This window comes from Bufo bufo, chromosome 8 (genome assembly GCF_905171765.1).
Source record: "Bufo bufo chromosome 8, aBufBuf1.1, whole genome shotgun sequence".
In the NCBI taxonomy this organism is placed as follows: Eukaryota; Metazoa; Chordata; class Amphibia; order Anura; family Bufonidae; genus Bufo; species Bufo bufo.
The window spans coordinates 79,450,121-79,467,886 of NC_053396.1; the positions used below are offsets into that span (position 1 = coordinate 79,450,121).

Sequence of the window (17,766 nt, forward strand, 5' to 3'; positions counted from 1 at the left end):
CCTTGATGCGGTTCTTGGGGTTTACGAATTATTATAGAAAATTTATTTCAAACTATTCTACCATAGTAAAACCTCTCACTGATATGACCAAGAAGGGCGCCGACGTCTCTGTCTGGTCAGATGAGGCATTGCAGGCCTTTTCGGCTATTAAGGAGCGTTTTGCGTCCGCTCCCATTCTGGTGCAGCCGGATGTGTGTCAACCATTTGTAGTGGAGGTTGATGCATCAGAGGTGGGGGTTGGAGCGGTACTGTCACAGGGTTCATCCCCGGGCAAGTGGGTTCCGTGTGCCTTTTTCTCCAAGAAGCTCTCGGTCGCCGAGAGGAATTATGATGTTGGAGATAGAGAGTTGTTGGCTATTAAGTTGGCCTTTGAGGAATGGCGCCACTGGTTGGAGGGGGAAGTTCACCCCGTTACGGTATATACAGACCATAAGAATTTGGCATACCTGCAATCTGTCAAGCGTCTGAACCCTAGGCAAGCCAGATGGTCACTGTTTTTTACCAGGTTCAATTTTGTGGTTACCTTTCGCCCAGGGGTCAAGAACGTCAAGGCAGATGCCTTGTCTCGCAGATTTCCTGGGGAAGGTGATTCAGAGGATCCTGCTCCGATTTTGGCTGATGGGGTGGTGGTCTCCGCTGTGATCAATCCTGTAGTGTTTCGGCTGGATCTTCCGCAGACTTGGAGGATCCATGATGTGTTCCACAGGGCGTTACTAAAGAAATATGTGAAACCAGTGGAACCATCGCCATTGCCTCCTCCTCCTCTTCTGGTCGAGTTCGACTCAGTACCTGGTGCACTGGAGGGGATACGGCCCTGAGGAGAGGACGTGGGTTCCGGCGCTAGATGTCAACGCCAGGCGACTGGTGAGGGCGTTTCATAGGTCCCATCCGGATAAGGTTGGTCCGGGGTGTCCGGAGGTCACCCGTAGAAGGGGGGGTACTGTCATGCCCCGTCCTGACGGTGTGCGGAGGTCGGCCAGAATAGCAGCACGAGTTTAGTGTTTTGTTTTGGAGCCGTGCTGGATCCACCTCCCATCAGGTGCACTGGGTGGGGTTATGAGTTTAAATAGCACTCCACCCCAGTGCTCTGAGCGGATTATATTCATCACTTTGGTCTTGGAAGCTAGAGAGGAAGGTTGTCTGTTCCAGCGCAGAGAGATAAGTGTGGTTTCTTGTTTGATTGTGTGGTGTCATTTCTCCCATCCAGGTTCTGTGCGAGCAGGCTGCTCCTATTTCCCCTCTTCACCATCTCAGGGAATTTAGGGTGTTTCAGTCCAGGCACGGGGACACATCATACCTACCATTAAGGTCTGCATGTGGGCTGAGCATTGCAGGGAGAGAGGTCAGGGATAAGTTAGGAGGTGACCCTTCCCCTGCCTCTCGCCTAGAGCCTGGTTGGTGGTTTAACTGTTAGTCTGTGTGCACGTCCGCCATGACAAACTGTTTCACTAACATAACAGATTAACTCTTAATGTGGGTGCAGTAGAATGTGCTGCACATGGCGATGCACTCAACCTGCAGTCTCCCAACTGTCTTCCTACAGTCTTAAAACAGTCTCCCTGCACTGTCCATGCACTTGCCCTCTCCAATATTCTTTTTTAAACAAGTTTTCAACACTGTCCCTAGCACATGAGCACTCACCATATCTCTCCTTATGCTCAGCTCACAGTGAAATGGCGGAGTCTGGCGGGATGAGGCTTTTATAGGGATGTTTCCACCCTGTGATTACAGTCAACCTGCACTGTCCTTACAGTCTCCCTATGCTCTCCCTACAAGGTCTAAAAACTCTCCCTAAAATCTCCCTACACTGTCTCTGCACTTTCCCTGCACTCTCTCTATCCAATATTCTACAATTAAAAACTTTCTGCAACACTGTCCCTAGAGCATAAGCGCTTGTCACGTCTCTCCTTATACTCAGCTCACACTAAAATGGCGGAGTCTGCGTGAAATGATACTTATTATAGGGCTGTGACATCATGGGGATGGCTATCGGCTGATTAGCTAGCTGCACGGCATTATGGGTCATATCGCGTTCCAGCGTTGCAGTTGATTTTTGTTTAACTTTTTCTATTCTTTGACTTGCAGAGCTTATATGTAGTACAATACAATTCAAACTGCTCAATCCTGTTCTATGCTAAATCTGTCACATGAGCTCACTGCATTTCCTCTCTCGCCTGACCTAAAGCTAATCTGAGTTCACATCTTTAACTTCAAATAAAATAAATGTAAATCGAATAGGAGTTGAGCTTAGTTTAGCTTTAGGAATAGCCAAAGAGGGAATGCAAAAACAACATTTAGAGAGCTCATCAGAGGGATTTAGGACAGAACGGGATTGCGCAGTAATCATTTAAAGCTCTACAAGCCAAAGCATGGCAAATGGTTAATAAAAACAAACCATCAAGTATTTTTTATTAGTAAAAATACAAGCAATGCAATAATAAAAATGTGTTCAAAGGTGTCCATAATTTTCCAGCCACATTGTTATTATAAAACATTATCTTCTTTACAGTCCTAGACAACTGTCCCCACTACAGGTATTTGAGTCACATGAATATTCTTTACTGTCTGAAATCACTGTTGGAGAACTATTTAAAACAAAATTAAAATCTATGACTGATTTCCTCCCTCAATGCAGAGGGGACTGTGCTAGGCATCTGAAACTATGAGAGTGGATCTGGTCATGTAGCTGGAGAAAACCTATACTGCTGTATGTGGATTCCTAGCCACCTTGTAGCCACACTAAACACAAGCAATTGAAACAACAGAAAATAAATGCAATAATTGATTAAGGATTGTTATCCCCCCAAAAATAATTGAATACTGATTATTACAATTGTTACTTACAACCAGTTAAGACGAGGCATTTCTAAGCATAAGGAACTATTTGGAATTTCAGTAATGGAATTGTTGAGCATGTACCTAAATGAGAACAAAAATAAATATTATCTCATTGCATTAAAAGAGTTTATAAATTGATAGTGCAGCCCAGTGAAAAATACATGAATCCTAATGACAGCTCTGATGAATGGGAAGGAATAAATAGCCTACTGAATATTTCTTAAAGTTAAAAACATATTATGTCATAATTTCTTTCTGCTGCTAATGAATTAATGAAATCAACGTGCAGAATTCTCTCTATCAACTGTCAGAACTTTAATAGGTAATAATACCTATACCTTATGCATAATGAATTGGTCTGACCTTCAGTAATAATTATGTATATGTAAAAAGACTTACAAGAAATACAGAGAATTCAGACCCGTAAATGCTCCAGGGAAGATCTGAGAAACTCTGTTATTATCTAATATCCTGAAAAAATGGAGAATTCTTTTAGAAAAATGTCATAAAATATTGAAAGCATACAAATACTGGAAAACATTTTTGGAGAAAAGACTATAAGACAGTGGTAAATGCATAGAACAATGGAAAGGAAGTAATTATTTGATGCTTCCCACTGTATGCAACATAATCAATATTACAGTAAAACAGATTATATTTCAGTTATTAAAATTTGCAGAACTTCGTTCAGAGTGATAATATATGCTAAAATAAATATGTAGAAACAGACTAAAAAAACAATAGTGAAAGGCAGTCCACATTGGATAAACCAGGAGAAATTCACATTCTATAGTATGATTGAAGTGTGAGTTATTAATTTAGATTGAGTATGGAGGGGAAAACTAATTGTGGCTGAAGAGGGTGTGACTGGGTCTAAGGTGTAGTGGGCCTATGTGACTGCTTTAGAAAGAAGATGCCCCAAGCTCCTGTAGAAGTCCCACGTGGTTTAATATGTCTGTTACCTCCCAGACAAAGTTTTTTTAAGGGCTCATAGGGTCTTAGTTACCGTATACCACTGAAAGAAAACTTCTGTTCATACATGGCTGCCTGCATTGGCTGTTTGGTGTATAATTCAGGCAGATGACTATTCAGCCAGCCCTTTAAATTTCTGGACCTAAATTTGCAGTTTTGCTAATAAAAAATAGAATATCTGTGAATTGATTTATTCTACTTAATGAAGGATTTTAGCTTGAAACCACCTATGTTAGTTCTATAGGTAGTACAAGACTTTGTAGTCTAAACCAATACACATCAGGTCTGCAGAGCCCATTTAATTAGGGTTGCCATCAAAACAAAAAGAAAGACAATGGCCCTTTGGATATTGAATGAAACTAGGGAGTAATTTTATTTGTAATCCACAAATGACAGCAAAGTAGCTTTCACATATCACTGACACTGACCTTGGTCAGAAACATCATAGTCAGTAATTAAAGATTGTTCCAGGGTAGGATACTTGGATCATGGGGTTGGTGCTTAGTGTTGTATAGCACTGCCAGTTGACTGTGATATTAATGATTAAGGTCTGGGTTTGACCAAAACACCAACACTTTATTCAGTCACCTGAACGTTTACAAAATTTACTAGGATTAATATGTGGAAGCTCAATTTTTATAGGTTTATATTGTTAAACAGTTATTACAACTTGGTGCAGGCTGGCATACGAGGATATTTCACTATACAGGTATTTAAGCTGGTTTGGAGACCGCTTACCTGTAGCGAAGACCTCAATTGGCGTGCTTTTGTCTGCGTCCCTGTAGTTTCAGAAAGTCGGCTTATTTCTCTTTTCCTTTTCTTTTCTCCGCTTTTTTGCTGGTTTATTCCTTTGGATGTAAGTTTATTTTTCTTTCTTCTTTATCGATGCTTTGGGTTAGGATGGGGTAATCCAGCTGCAGGATGGGTCGGCGTGCTGTCTCGTGCCCCGGCCGGTGACACGCTGCTGCCGCAGGTGGAGGTGTGTGTGGGGGAGTGGTTGGCGCTCACTTGGAGTTTGTTAGTGACGTCACTAAAGCGGTCAGGCAATGACCGACAGGTGCCAGGTATCCTCCAACGCGTTTCGAACAGAACGCTGTTCTTCCTCAGGGAGTGCTGCCTGGCTGTTTGTGTACCCTTTTTATAGGTACTTCTCCAGCGCTTTAACCTCTTCCCTGCCAATCCTGCATGGATTCAGTGTTATTTGCCTATTCAAAGGCGAACAGTTCCAGCTCTGCATTTAGTCCGTTTGGTATTAGGCTATCCATATTAAATATCCATTTGGATTCTTTTTTTGGCATCTCTTTGATGTAGTCCCCCCCCCTCTTATTAGATGGTATTGTTTCCACCCCACAGAATTGGGATCCAGCAAAGTTTCCCCCATGCTTTATACTGTAGTGACGTGATAGTGGATGTCCATCATATTTTCTGGTTATGTTGTACACATGTTCTCCCATTCTTTTCTTTAGGGTTCTCTTGGTGCGGCCCACGTAGATTTTCTTGCAGGGGCATGTTAAGGTATATATAACCCCTTTACTGTTGCAGGTGATGAACTGTTTTATGGTGTGTTTATAAGATCCTTCTGAATTGGTGATTTCTGTTATGGTTTTATTGTTTTTTGATATTTTACATGCTCTACAGGTTCTGCATGGATGGAACCCTCCTAATCCTTCTTCTTTTGGTTTCTGATTTTTTTCCCCTGCATTAGTTCCTGTACATCTACCTGTTGAGGCAATCATGTTACCTATATTTTGTGCCCTTCTGAATACAAATTTTGGATCTTTCGGAATAAGTTCACCTATTATTTTGTCTTCCTTGAGAATGTCCCAGTGTCTTTTTACTATTTTTTTGAAAATTGGGACCTGGTTACTGTACGGTGTTATGATGGGTGGAATTGTTGTATTGATTTCAATATCCAGAGAGCTTGAATTTTTATTGATATTATTCTTTTCCTTTTTTGCTGTTAGTAAAATTTGTCTGTTTAGTTGATTTATTTCTATCTTTTGCTCCAGCAATTTTATTGTGTCATATCCCTTATGTTCCAATTTTTTCTGTAGGGTGTCTGCTTCCTTTTCATATTCCTCTATCTTTGTGCAGTTTCGTCTCAGCCTCATAAATTGACTCCGCGGGATATTTTCCAGCCATTTGGGAAGGTGGCAGCTGTTCATCGATATGAAGCTGTTCCCATCCGTCGGTTTGCTATAGGTTTTGGTGAGTAATTTGTTTCCCTCTATGTAGATGGTTAAATCCAAGAAGTTGATTTCTTTACTGCTGTATATAGAACTAAATTCCAAGTAAAAATCATTTTTATTGATCTCATATAAAAATTCCAGCAGTTTTGTTTCCCCCCCATCCCATATAAAAACAATGTCGTCGATAAAACGTCGCCAGAGGACGAGACCCGCACGGGGGGCGCCGCCTGGGTGGATGGTTAACTCCTCCCACCACCCGACATATAGGTTAGCGAACCCCGGTGCGAATCTCGTCCCCATCGCGGTACCCCATGTCTGTAGGTAAAATTGTTCATTATATAAAAAATAATTTTTAGTTAAAATGAACATAATGCATTCTCCCAAAAAGTTGATTTGTGTTTCAGGCATTTCTCCTTTTTTTGTTAAAAAGTATTGAACAGCGTCCACTCCTTTCTTGTTTTCTATCACGGTGTATAATGATTTTACGTCCAGTGTGCCAATTATGTAATTATCTTTCCATTCCACATCCTTAAGGATTTGTAGAGTGTGTTGGGTGTCTTTAAGATAGGTTGGTAGTACCTGTACGTAGGGTTGTAGTTGCTGGTCAATATATTTGGATAGTGAGCTGGTGAGACAGTCTATGCCTGATACAATAGGTCTCCCCGGTGGGTTTTCCATATTCTTGTGTATTTTAGGATTGTGGTATAGTACAGCAATTTTTGGATGGATGTTGTTTATAAAGATTGCTTCTTTTTTATTAAAAATGCCTATATCTCTCCCTTTTTGTACTAGCCCTTTTAGTTGTTTTTTGAACAGTTCAGTGGGGTCACTTTTTAATTTTTTGTATGTTCTTGTATCACTTAGGATATTTTCGGTCTCCTTTTTGTAGTTCTCGGTGTTGAGTAGGACAATGCCCCCCCCTTTGTCAGCTGGGCGTATGATGATATTGTGGTCTTTTTGCATGTTGAAGATGGCTTTCTTTTCTTCCTCCGAGATATTGCACATGTACTGAGGATTTTTTGGGTATTTGATTTTCCTTATTTCCCTTGTGACTTGGTTCATAAAACTGTTTAAGGCTGAGGAGTATTCCTGTAAGGGGTTGTATCGTGATTTAGGCCTTAAATTGGTGTGTTTGTAGATATCTGTCGGCTCCTCCTCTGTATCTTTACATGTTGTTTTGTGTTGGTTTTTTTGGAGCATTTTTCGGACCTGAAAAAAATCCTTTTTTACTGTTTTTTTCAGGTCCGAAAAAATACAAACAAAAAAGGGGATGCAGAGGGGGGAAATTCTCCAAAAAAAAGAAAAAACCAATAGGAAAAACAGAAACAGAGGATAAATGGGGACAAAAAATATACAACCTTAGCGACCACACTCTAAAACCAGGGGAGGAAAAAATCCTCAACAAGGGACTAAAATTCGCCCCTACGGTATACCTCAACAAATTTGAGGCATTTATCGGGGTGAGAAAATTTATGAGGAACCTAGCCCTGAAAAAATACTTTATAAAAAAATCTGCAAATAACCAAATGCTCCAAAAAAACCAACACAAAACAACATGTAAAGATACAGAGGAGGAGCCGACAGATATCTACAAACACACCAATTTAAGGCCTAAATCACGATACAACCCCTTACAGGAATACTCCTCAGCCTTAAACAGTTTTATGAACCAAGTCACAAGGGAAATAAGGAAAATCAAATACCCAAAAAATCCTCAGTACATGTGCAATATCTCGGAGGAAGAAAAGAAAGCCATCTTCAACATGCAAAAAGACCACAATATCATCATACGCCCAGCTGACAAAGGGGGGGGCATTGTCCTACTCAACACCGAGAACTACAAAAAGGAGACCGAAAATATCCTAAGTGATACAAGAACATACAAAAAATTAAAAAGTGACCCCACTGAACTGTTCAAAAAACAACTAAAAGGGCTAGTACAAAAAGGGAGAGATATAGGCATTTTTAATAAAAAAGAAGCAATCTTTATAAACAACATCCATCCAAAAATTGCTGTACTATACCACAATCCTAAAATACACAAGAATATGGAAAACCCACCGGGGAGACCTATTGTATCAGGCATAGACTGTCTCACCAGCTCACTATCCAAATATATTGACCAGCAACTACAACCCTACGTACAGGTACTACCAACCTATCTTAAAGACACCCAACACACTCTACAAATCCTTAAGGATGTGGAATGGAAAGATAATTACATAATTGGCACACTGGACGTAAAATCATTATACACCGTGATAGAAAACAAGAAAGGAGTGGACGCTGTTCAATACTTTTTAACAAAAAAAGGAGAAATGCCTGAAACACAAATCAACTTTTTGGGAGAATGCATTATGTTCATTTTAACTAAAAATTATTTTTTATATAATGAACAATTTTACCTACAGACATGGGGTACCGCGATGGGGACGAGATTCGCACCGGGGTTCGCTAACCTATATGTCGGGTGGTGGGAGGAGTTAACCATCCACCCAGGCGGCGCCCCCCGTGCGGGTCTCGTCCTCTGGCGACGTTTTATCGACGACATTGTTTTTATATGGGATGGGGGGGAAACAAAACTGCTGGAATTTTTATATGAGATCAATAAAAATGATTTTTACTTGGAATTTAGTTCTATATACAGCAGTAAAGAAATCAACTTCTTGGATTTAACCATCTACATAGAGGGAAACAAATTACTCACCAAAACCTATAGCAAACCGACGGATGGGAACAGCTTCATATCGATGAACAGCTGCCACCTTCCCAAATGGCTGGAAAATATCCCGCGGAGTCAATTTATGAGGCTGAGACGAAACTGCACAAAGATAGAGGAATATGAAAAGGAAGCAGACACCCTACAGAAAAAATTGGAACATAAGGGATATGACACAATAAAATTGCTGGAGCAAAAGATAGAAATAAATCAACTAAACAGACAAATTTTACTAACAGCAAAAAAGGAAAAGAATAATATCAATAAAAATTCAAGCTCTCTGGATATTGAAATCAATACAACAATTCCACCCATCATAACACCGTACAGTAACCAGGTCCCAATTTTCAAAAAAATAGTAAAAAGACACTGGGACATTCTCAAGGAAGACAAAATAATAGGTGAACTTATTCCGAAAGATCCAAAATTTGTATTCAGAAGGGCACAAAATATAGGTAACATGATTGCCTCAACAGGTAGATGTACAGGAACTAATGCAGGGGAAAAAAATCAGAAACCAAAAGAAGAAGGATTAGGAGGGTTCCATCCATGCAGAACCTGTAGAGCATGTAAAATATCAAAAAACAATAAAACCATAACAGAAATCACCAATTCAGAAGGATCTTATAAACACACCATAAAACAGTTCATCACCTGCAACAGTAAAGGGGTTATATATACCTTAACATGCCCCTGCAAGAAAATCTACGTGGGCCGCACCAAGAGAACCCTAAAGAAAAGAATGGGAGAACATGTGTACAACATAACCAGAAAATATGATGGACATCCACTATCACGTCACTACAGTATAAAGCATGGGGGAAACTTTGCTGGATCCCAATTCTGTGGGGTGGAAACAATACCATCTAATAAGAGGGGGGGGGACTACATCAAAGAGATGTCAAAAAAAGAATCCAAATGGATATTTAATATGGATAGCCTAATACCAAACGGACTAAATGCAGAGCTGGAACTGTTCGCCTTTGAATAGGCAAATAACACTGAATCCATGCAGGATTGGCAGGGAAGAGGTTAAAGCGCTGGAGAAGTACCTATAAAAAGGGTACACAAACAGCCAGGCAGCACTCCCTGAGGAAGAACAGCGTTCTGTTCGAAACGCGTTGGGGGACACCTGGCACCTGTCGGTCATTGCCTGACCGCTTTAGTGACGTCACTAACAAACTCCAAGTGAGCGCCAACCACTCCCCCACACACACCTCCACCTGCGGCAGCAGCGTGTCACCGGCCGGGGCACGAGACAGCACGCCGACCCATCCTGCAGCTGGATTACCCCATCCTAACCCAAAGCATCGACAAAGAAGAAAGAAAAATAAACTTACATCCAAAGGAATAAACCAGCAAAAAAGCGGAGAAAAGAAAAGGAAAAGAGAAATAAGCCGACTTTCTGAAACTACAGGGACGCAGACAAAAGCACGCCAATTGAGGTCTTCGCTACAGGTAAGCGGTCTCCAAACCAGCTTAAATACCTGTATAGTGAAATATCCTCGTATGCCAGCCTGCACCAAGTTGTAATAACTGTTTAACAATATAAACCTATAAAAATTGTCCTTCAGCGCAGTATCTCAAATACACCTCATTGCCTTTCCAGTGCGGCAGTTTTGTGTGGTTCTTGCCGCGATACCGCCGCTTCTTGTAGACAGCACCCACTGAGCGCCACCCCTGCAATTCTTCTGTCAATATGTGGAAGCTAATGTGCTATCAGTTGTGAATTACAAATAAAACTACTTCTTAATTGCATCCAATATCCTGAATGCCGTGTTTTTTTTTTTATATATTGATGGACCCAGTGTCCTTCACTGAGCACTTAGCTCTTCAACTTCTATAGAGTGTGATCCTTCGTAATCCAGTGGACTAGAAATGTGCTATGTTAATCTGAAGGTCACACCCTAAAAGTCATTGCGCCTATTTAAATGGGCTGATCAGCCAATGGAATTTTTTAAAAACAATCTCAGATCTTAATAAAAGAATAAAATAAGTAATAGAAGCCTTACAGAGATCCCACCACTCCCACTTCAATATTTCTAAGTCTTTGTGGGAGCTTTCATCATGCAGGAAATGACTTATCAAGCCAGTGACTGAGACGGGTCAAGGCTGTGGCCAGTGATTGGTTAAAAGGTCTTTCCAGTGTGTATATCGAGAGGGAGCAGAATAGGAGGGAGAATGGGAGTCTCATGAGATGTGCATTGGTAAAGTGACATCACTTTTTTCTTCTTTTCACCAATCTGAGCCCGTTTTAAAGGGACAATTCCATCAAAATGCATTTGTAACTGATCCGCTTCCGTTAATGGACGCTTCCTAGCTTGCGCCGAGGACCACAAGCACCGCACTGGACACCACAACCTCCGCAGACTCCACAATCGCCGTAGCTTAACTGGAGCCGCGCCGTCTTCCTTCCACCCTGAACGAACCTCCAGCATTCAGGACCGTGTGGGAAAGATCTCTCCTCCAGGGAATATGCAGAGCATAGCAATCCCCAGCGTGACACAGCAATTAAAACAGGAACTCACTGTACTTCACGTACAGCCTCTTTTATTCACAAACCAAAAACATAGTACTGCCCACAGGGGTTTGAAATACAACCAATCAATATATTACAACACATCCCCACAAAATCCTCCCCTCTGTCCGTGATAGAATTACCTCACACTGGGTTGATGCAATCACCACAGACAGACGAATACACAATATCCTCTGTCCTGGAGACAACCGAGAAGTAATTCAATTATCTCTCAGGACAAAGGACATCGCCAATACACACAGAGAGACAACAGGACAGGAATCCCCACCCAAACACACAAAATCCTCCCTTTCTGTCTGTGATATAATTATGGATTAACATAACTATCACAGAGAGTAAAAATACAGTTTTTAAACATACTCTATAACTTTAAAACCATACATTCCATCTCCATAAAAATCACATATTTAAACTCAGCTTACATCAAACATAAACACTTCCAAAAATCACACAAATCCCTCCAGCGGATCAAAAGTTTAGTGGAAGTCCTTTATGACCGACCGCAAGCACAATTTCCTGCCCAAAACAGTTCCATAGATTCTTTAGTATACACCGCTGACCGCGTTCGGTCCTAAGAACAGTCCAGGACGGCATAGTTCTGTTCTTGAAGGGTAATATGTCCCGGGGCCATAGTCGTAGGGCAGGAGGCTAGCCATAAGTCCTCTACAATGCCCAGTGGCAAATGGCAGTTTGTCACACATCTCCCCTTTGGGGGGAAGACTAACTAGGCACCTGACCTTCTGCCGGTCAGTGCCTCCGTTAGTCGATCCACCAACCCACAGTAACCAGATGCCCGAGTAGCCCACCCACAACAAACAGGTACAAGGGTGACCCACCCACAAGAAACAGTTACTGCACCTGGGTATTTTGCTGTGGTGATGGGGCAACATGCTGTGGGGACTTGAGGGAGGGCAGAGGCCGACTGCACTCTGCCCAGCTGCCAGCTCTTCTGCTGGGGTGCTGAGACCATAGTCCGGCTCAGTAGCCAGAGGAACATGGGAGTCAGCAGGGGTTAACATCGCCTCTGTTAACCCTGAGGCCACGTTAGGAGTTAACTGGGGAGAGGAATTTGTACTTACCCCCTCCTCCTGTTGTCCTGGTGAGGGTAGTGGGGGATCTGGACAGGCTGTCCAGCATCCCGGTAGGTCCGGCGCAGAGACCACGGTCCCATCTGCGCTGTCTGGGCGATTGGTGTCTCCCCTTGTTAGGGTAAGCTGCCGCTGGGGAGAGAGGGTGCTTCGCTCCTCTCCCTGAAACACAGGCTGCCGCTGGGGAGGAAGGACGACACCTTCAGCTCCCTGGGGTACACATTGCCGCTGGGGGGGGAAGGACGACACCTTCGGCCCCCTGGGATACACACTGCCGCTGGGGAGGAAGGAGGGCACCTTCATCTCCCTGTAACACCCACTGCCGCTGGGGAGGAAGGACGACACCTTCAGCTCCCTGGGGTTCACACTGCCGCTGGGGGGAGAGGGCGACACCTTCGGCCCCCTGGGGTACACACTGCCGCTGGGAGGGAAGGACGACACCTTCGGCCCCCTGGGGTACACACTGCCGCTGGGGGGGAAGGACGACACCTTCGGCCCCCTGGGGTACACACTGCCGCTGGGGGGGAAGGACGACACCTTCGGCCCCCTGGGGTACACACTGCCGCTGGGGGGGAAGGACGACACCTTCGGCCCCCTGGGGTACCCACTGCCGCTGGGGGGGAAGGACGACACCTTCGGCCCCCTGGGGCACACACTGCCGCTGGGGGGGAAGGACGACACCTTCGGCCCCCTGTAACTCACGTTTTTGCTGGGGCGCAGGGACGGAATACTTTGCTATCTCTGCCAGATATTCTGCTTCCTGCTGCAGATACTCCGCCAGTTATCTCCTCACTTCCGGTACCAGTTCCTCTGTTAGGTAGGGCCCGTAGATAGCCAACCGCCTCTTCAGCATAGCGTCAAACCGTACGTGGCTATACCAATACTCCAGCTCTGCTTGGTGTTCCCAAGATGCTGCTCCTCGCACTAAGGAAGCCATCCCACTGCTTGCCACCAATGCAACGGATCCGCTTCCGTTAATGGACGCTTCCTAGCTTGCGCCGAGGACCACAAGCACCGCACTGGACACCACAACCTCCGCAGACTCCACAATCGCCGTAGCTTAACTGGAGCCGCGCCGTCTTCCTTCCACCCTGAACGAACCTCCAGCATTCAGGACCGTGTGGGAAAGATCTCTCCTCCAGGGAATATGCAGAGCATAGCAATCCCCAGCGTGACACAGCAATTCCCTCCAATAACGAGACGAGGCTGCGTTTTGAAGGGTTAAAACAGGAACTCACTGTACTTCACGTACAGCCTCTTTTATTCACAAACCAAAAACATAGTACTGCCCACAGGGGTTTGAAATACAACCAATCAATATATTACAACACATCCCCACAAAATCCTCCCCTCTGTCCGTGATAGAATTACCTCACACTGGGTTGATGCAATCACCACAGACAGACGAATACACAATATCCTCTGTCCTGGAGACAACCGAGAAGTAATTCAATTATCTCTCAGGACAAAGGACATCGCCAATACACACAGAGAGACAACAGGACAGGAATCCCCACCCAAACACACAAAATCCTCCCTTTCTGTCTGTGATATAATTATGGATTAACATAACTATCACAGAGAGTAAAAATACAGTTTTTAAACATACTCTATAACTTTAAAACCATACATTCCATCTCCATAAAAATCACATATTTAAACTCAGCTTACATCAAACATAAACACTTCCAAAAATCACACAAATCCCTCCAGCGGATCAAAAGTTTAGTGGAAGTCCTTTATGACCGACCGCAAGCACAATTTCCTGCCCAAAACAGTTCCATAGATTCTTTAGTATACACCGCTGACCGCGTTCGGTCCTAAGAACAGTCCAGACATGCGGCATAGTTCTGTTCTTGAAGGGACAAGTTCTGTTCTTGTAATATGTCCCGGGGCCATAGTCGTAGGGCAGGAGGCTAGCCATAAGTCCTCTACAATGCCCAGTGGCAAATGGCAGTTTGTCACAGCATTATTGTATTCTAAATCATTTTAGAACTTCCTTTTCATTTAGACTTTTAGCATGACAGACAGTTTTGCTTAACTTTTTCAGTCAGAACATTCATCAAGTAGAGCATCACACATTACAATAATCAATGTAATGTTCTTCTGTTGGAATCTTTATCTAGACCTATCAAAAAACAATAGAGCTGTCATAGTGTTATCCCAATTCTATGCCTACTATTATCATGTGGATTAAACATCAAATATCATCTTCCCCTTACAGCAGCCGTAAACTGGAAATGGATTGCCTATCTATATAGTAGCACACGCCAACAAGAAAGTTAGGGCATACTAATTTATTGGAGAAACTGGAGGAGATAACATGCTTATAACAACCCCACAAAAATTTTTATGAAACAACCTCCATATGTATAATCAAAAAATTACATCTTTATTAATTATACAGCATAAAAGCAAATACATAAAATAGCAGCAGAGAAACTCCAAGTGAGATTAAGAGGGAAGCTGCAGAGTCATACAGCCATCAAGGATACAAGAAACCATAAATCAATGTAGCCCAAAGAGAAAAATCGAAATATCTAAAGGTAAAAAATTGCCAATTAAAAAATCACCAGAAGAAGCCTGTGTGGAGAAACGGCGTCGGGTGAGGGAGGCTGCGGAGTCAGCGTGCGTTAATCCGTATGGTTAATTTTTTATTTTGTGCCCATTGTTCCTTTTTGGTTATTATTTTTTAAATGGCAATTTTTTGCCTTTAGCTATTTAGATTTTTCTCTTTGGGCTACATTGATTTATGGTTTCTTATACCCTTGATGGCTGTATACATATGGAGATTGTTTCATTAATTTTTGGTGGGGTATCTATACAGGAGGAGTTATCCTATGTGCTGTCTGTTACAGAAGGACAATATCTTGCATTTAGTTTTCAATGGTATAGAACTGCTGAAAAAAAAACTTTCTAACTGGGTGTTCCTATAAAACGTTTTCATCAGTGCGACAAACATTTTAATACCATCCATTGTGTCCACAAAATACCAGCTATAGTAGAAATATAACGCCACCCATATTGCCCCATAATATACTAATTAGAAAAAGAGACCAGACATGGCCAAATAGTGGGAGTGGAAACAATGTCCAACCAAACAGAACCAAAGGTCACCAATGCAAATAACTCGGTAGCAGCTCCCAAGTGAAACAAGCAAATAAACAAAGAACAGAGCTCATAATACCGTATGTAAAAATATGATTTTTATTATAACATGATTAAAATATAATATATATAATATGCCGTTAAAAAGTGAAGGAGAGTGACAGAGAAAGTGCCATCCTGGCGCTGCACAAATATCAAAAAGAGATATAATAATAAATAACAGACGTATCCGGATGTAATATAGTTACCAACTATTAGAAAATAGTACATATAAAGAAAATATGGAAAATATAAGGCGAGTCTCAATCAAAATGGCTGCATAGCTAAAGGATAAAGGATTACATGCATGTGCTATAGTGTCCAAACTGGAGGCAATCCACAGTAATAACCAGGTGTCAGAAAAACACCTATATCCAATGCCAATAAAGCCAAGAGACGGGGACTCACCTGATAATGATAGTGTGCTGTACCAAGCAGGATGGCGCTATCCCGATACCTACCATAATATGCTAGTGTAGCATTTATTTTTTTATCAGCTAATTTAGGGAAAGTGACACAAGAAGCCACCACTGTCTATAAGATTGGAGGTGACTTTCTGTCATTAGAGGCTTCAACTATGCGGAGAAGAGCATGGTTCATCTAAACACAGACTACTAGTTTTATTTTTGAAGCACACAATTATGTCATGTTTATTATAAGTAGAGTTGAGCGGACACCTGGATATACGGGTTCGGCAGGTTCGGCAGGTTCGGCCGAACTTGAAAAAAAAGTTTGGGTTCGGGACCCGAACTTGACCCCGAACCCGAACCCCATTGAAGTCAATGGGGACCCAAACTTTTGGCCACTAAAATGGCTCTAAAATAGCCCTGGAAAGAGCTAGAGGGCTGCAAAAGGCAGCAAAATGTGCTTAAGAGTAGGGATGAGCGAACCCGAACTGTATAGTTCGGGTTCGTACCGAATTTTGGGGTGTCCGTGACACGGACCCGAACCCGAACATTTTCGTAAAAGTCCGGGTTCGGGTTCGGTGTTCGGCGCTTTCTTGGCGCTTTTTGAAAGGCTGCAAAGCAGCCAATCAACAAGCGTCATACTACTTGGCCCAAGAGGCCATCACAGCCATGCCTACTATTGGCATGGCTGTGATTGGCCAGTGCACCATGTGACCCAGCCTCTATTTAAGCTGGAGTCACGTAGCACCGCACGTCACTCTGCTATGATCAGTATAGGGAGAGGTTGCAGCTGCGACGTTAGGGCGAGATTAGGCAGATTAACTCCTCCAAAAGACTTCATTCTGTGATCGATCTGCAGCTGTGGATCATTGAAGTGCTATTATTGACTTGTTCACTTTTTTGAGGCTGCCCAGAGCGTTTTTAGATCATTTTTTTTCTGGGGTGATCGGCGGCCATTTTGTGACTTGTGGTGCGCCAGCACGAGCTATCACCAAGTGTATTTAACCATCGATAGTGTGGTTATTTTGTGCTATATCCTACATCAGCAGCAGGCTGAGCCTGTGTCACCGAAGGGCATTTAACCATCAACAGTCTGGTTATTTTTTGGCCATATACTACATCAGCTGCAGGCTGAGCCTGTGTCACCCAAGTGCATTTAACCATCAACAGTCTGATTATTTTTTGGCCATATACTACATCAGCTGCAGGCTGAGCCTGTGTCACCCAAGTGTATTTAACCATCGATAGTGTGGTTATTTTGTGCTATATCCTACATCAGCTGCAGGCTGAGCCTGTGTCACCCAAGTGCATTTAACCATCAACAGTCTGATTATTTTTTGGCCATATACTACATCTGGTGCAGGCTGAGCCTGTGTCACCCAAGTGCATTTAACCATCAACAGTCTGATTATTTTTTGGCCATATACTACATCTGGTGCAGGCTGAGCCTGTGTCACCCAAGTGCATTTAACCATCAACAGTGTGGTTATTTTTTGGCCATATATTACATCAGGGGCAAGTTGAGCCTGTCACCCAGCGCCTAAAAAATAGACCTGACATTTCTATTCAACCAAATCTGTACTGTTTTAGCTGGTCAAGTTATTTGTATTGACCGTAAAAGCACACTTTTTGTTCTGGGTTGAAAAAGCATTCCCAAATTTGCCATTCTCAAAATAACTAGTTTCTGGTATTTGAGGCCTACTTGAAATCTATCCCAAAAAGAAAATCTTACATTGAAGGTATTGATAGTGTCATTCATAAAAACCTAAGACACACGCTAGCGTGCTGATAGAAGTGTGATTCTGTGATTAAACCTATACCTGTCACACAGCGCAAAAAAAAAAAACAGGTCTCACATCTCTATTCA

General features: G+C 42.7%; 1 protein-coding gene across 1 annotated transcript in view; it reads right to left on the reverse strand.

Moving 5' to 3' along the window:
* LOC120978062 (relaxin receptor 1-like) overlaps nucleotides 1–17,766 on the reverse strand; it is a 455,454-nt gene that overhangs the window by 315,287 nt on the left and 122,401 nt on the right. The window contains exons 8-9 of the mRNA XM_040406299.1: nucleotides 3,238–3,309; nucleotides 2,845–2,919 (exon numbers count right to left, since the gene is read on the reverse strand). Coding sequence (XP_040262233.1) covers nucleotides 2,845–2,919; nucleotides 3,238–3,309 — 147 coding nt within the window. The remainder of the gene's footprint in view (nucleotides 1–2,844; nucleotides 2,920–3,237; nucleotides 3,310–17,766) is intronic.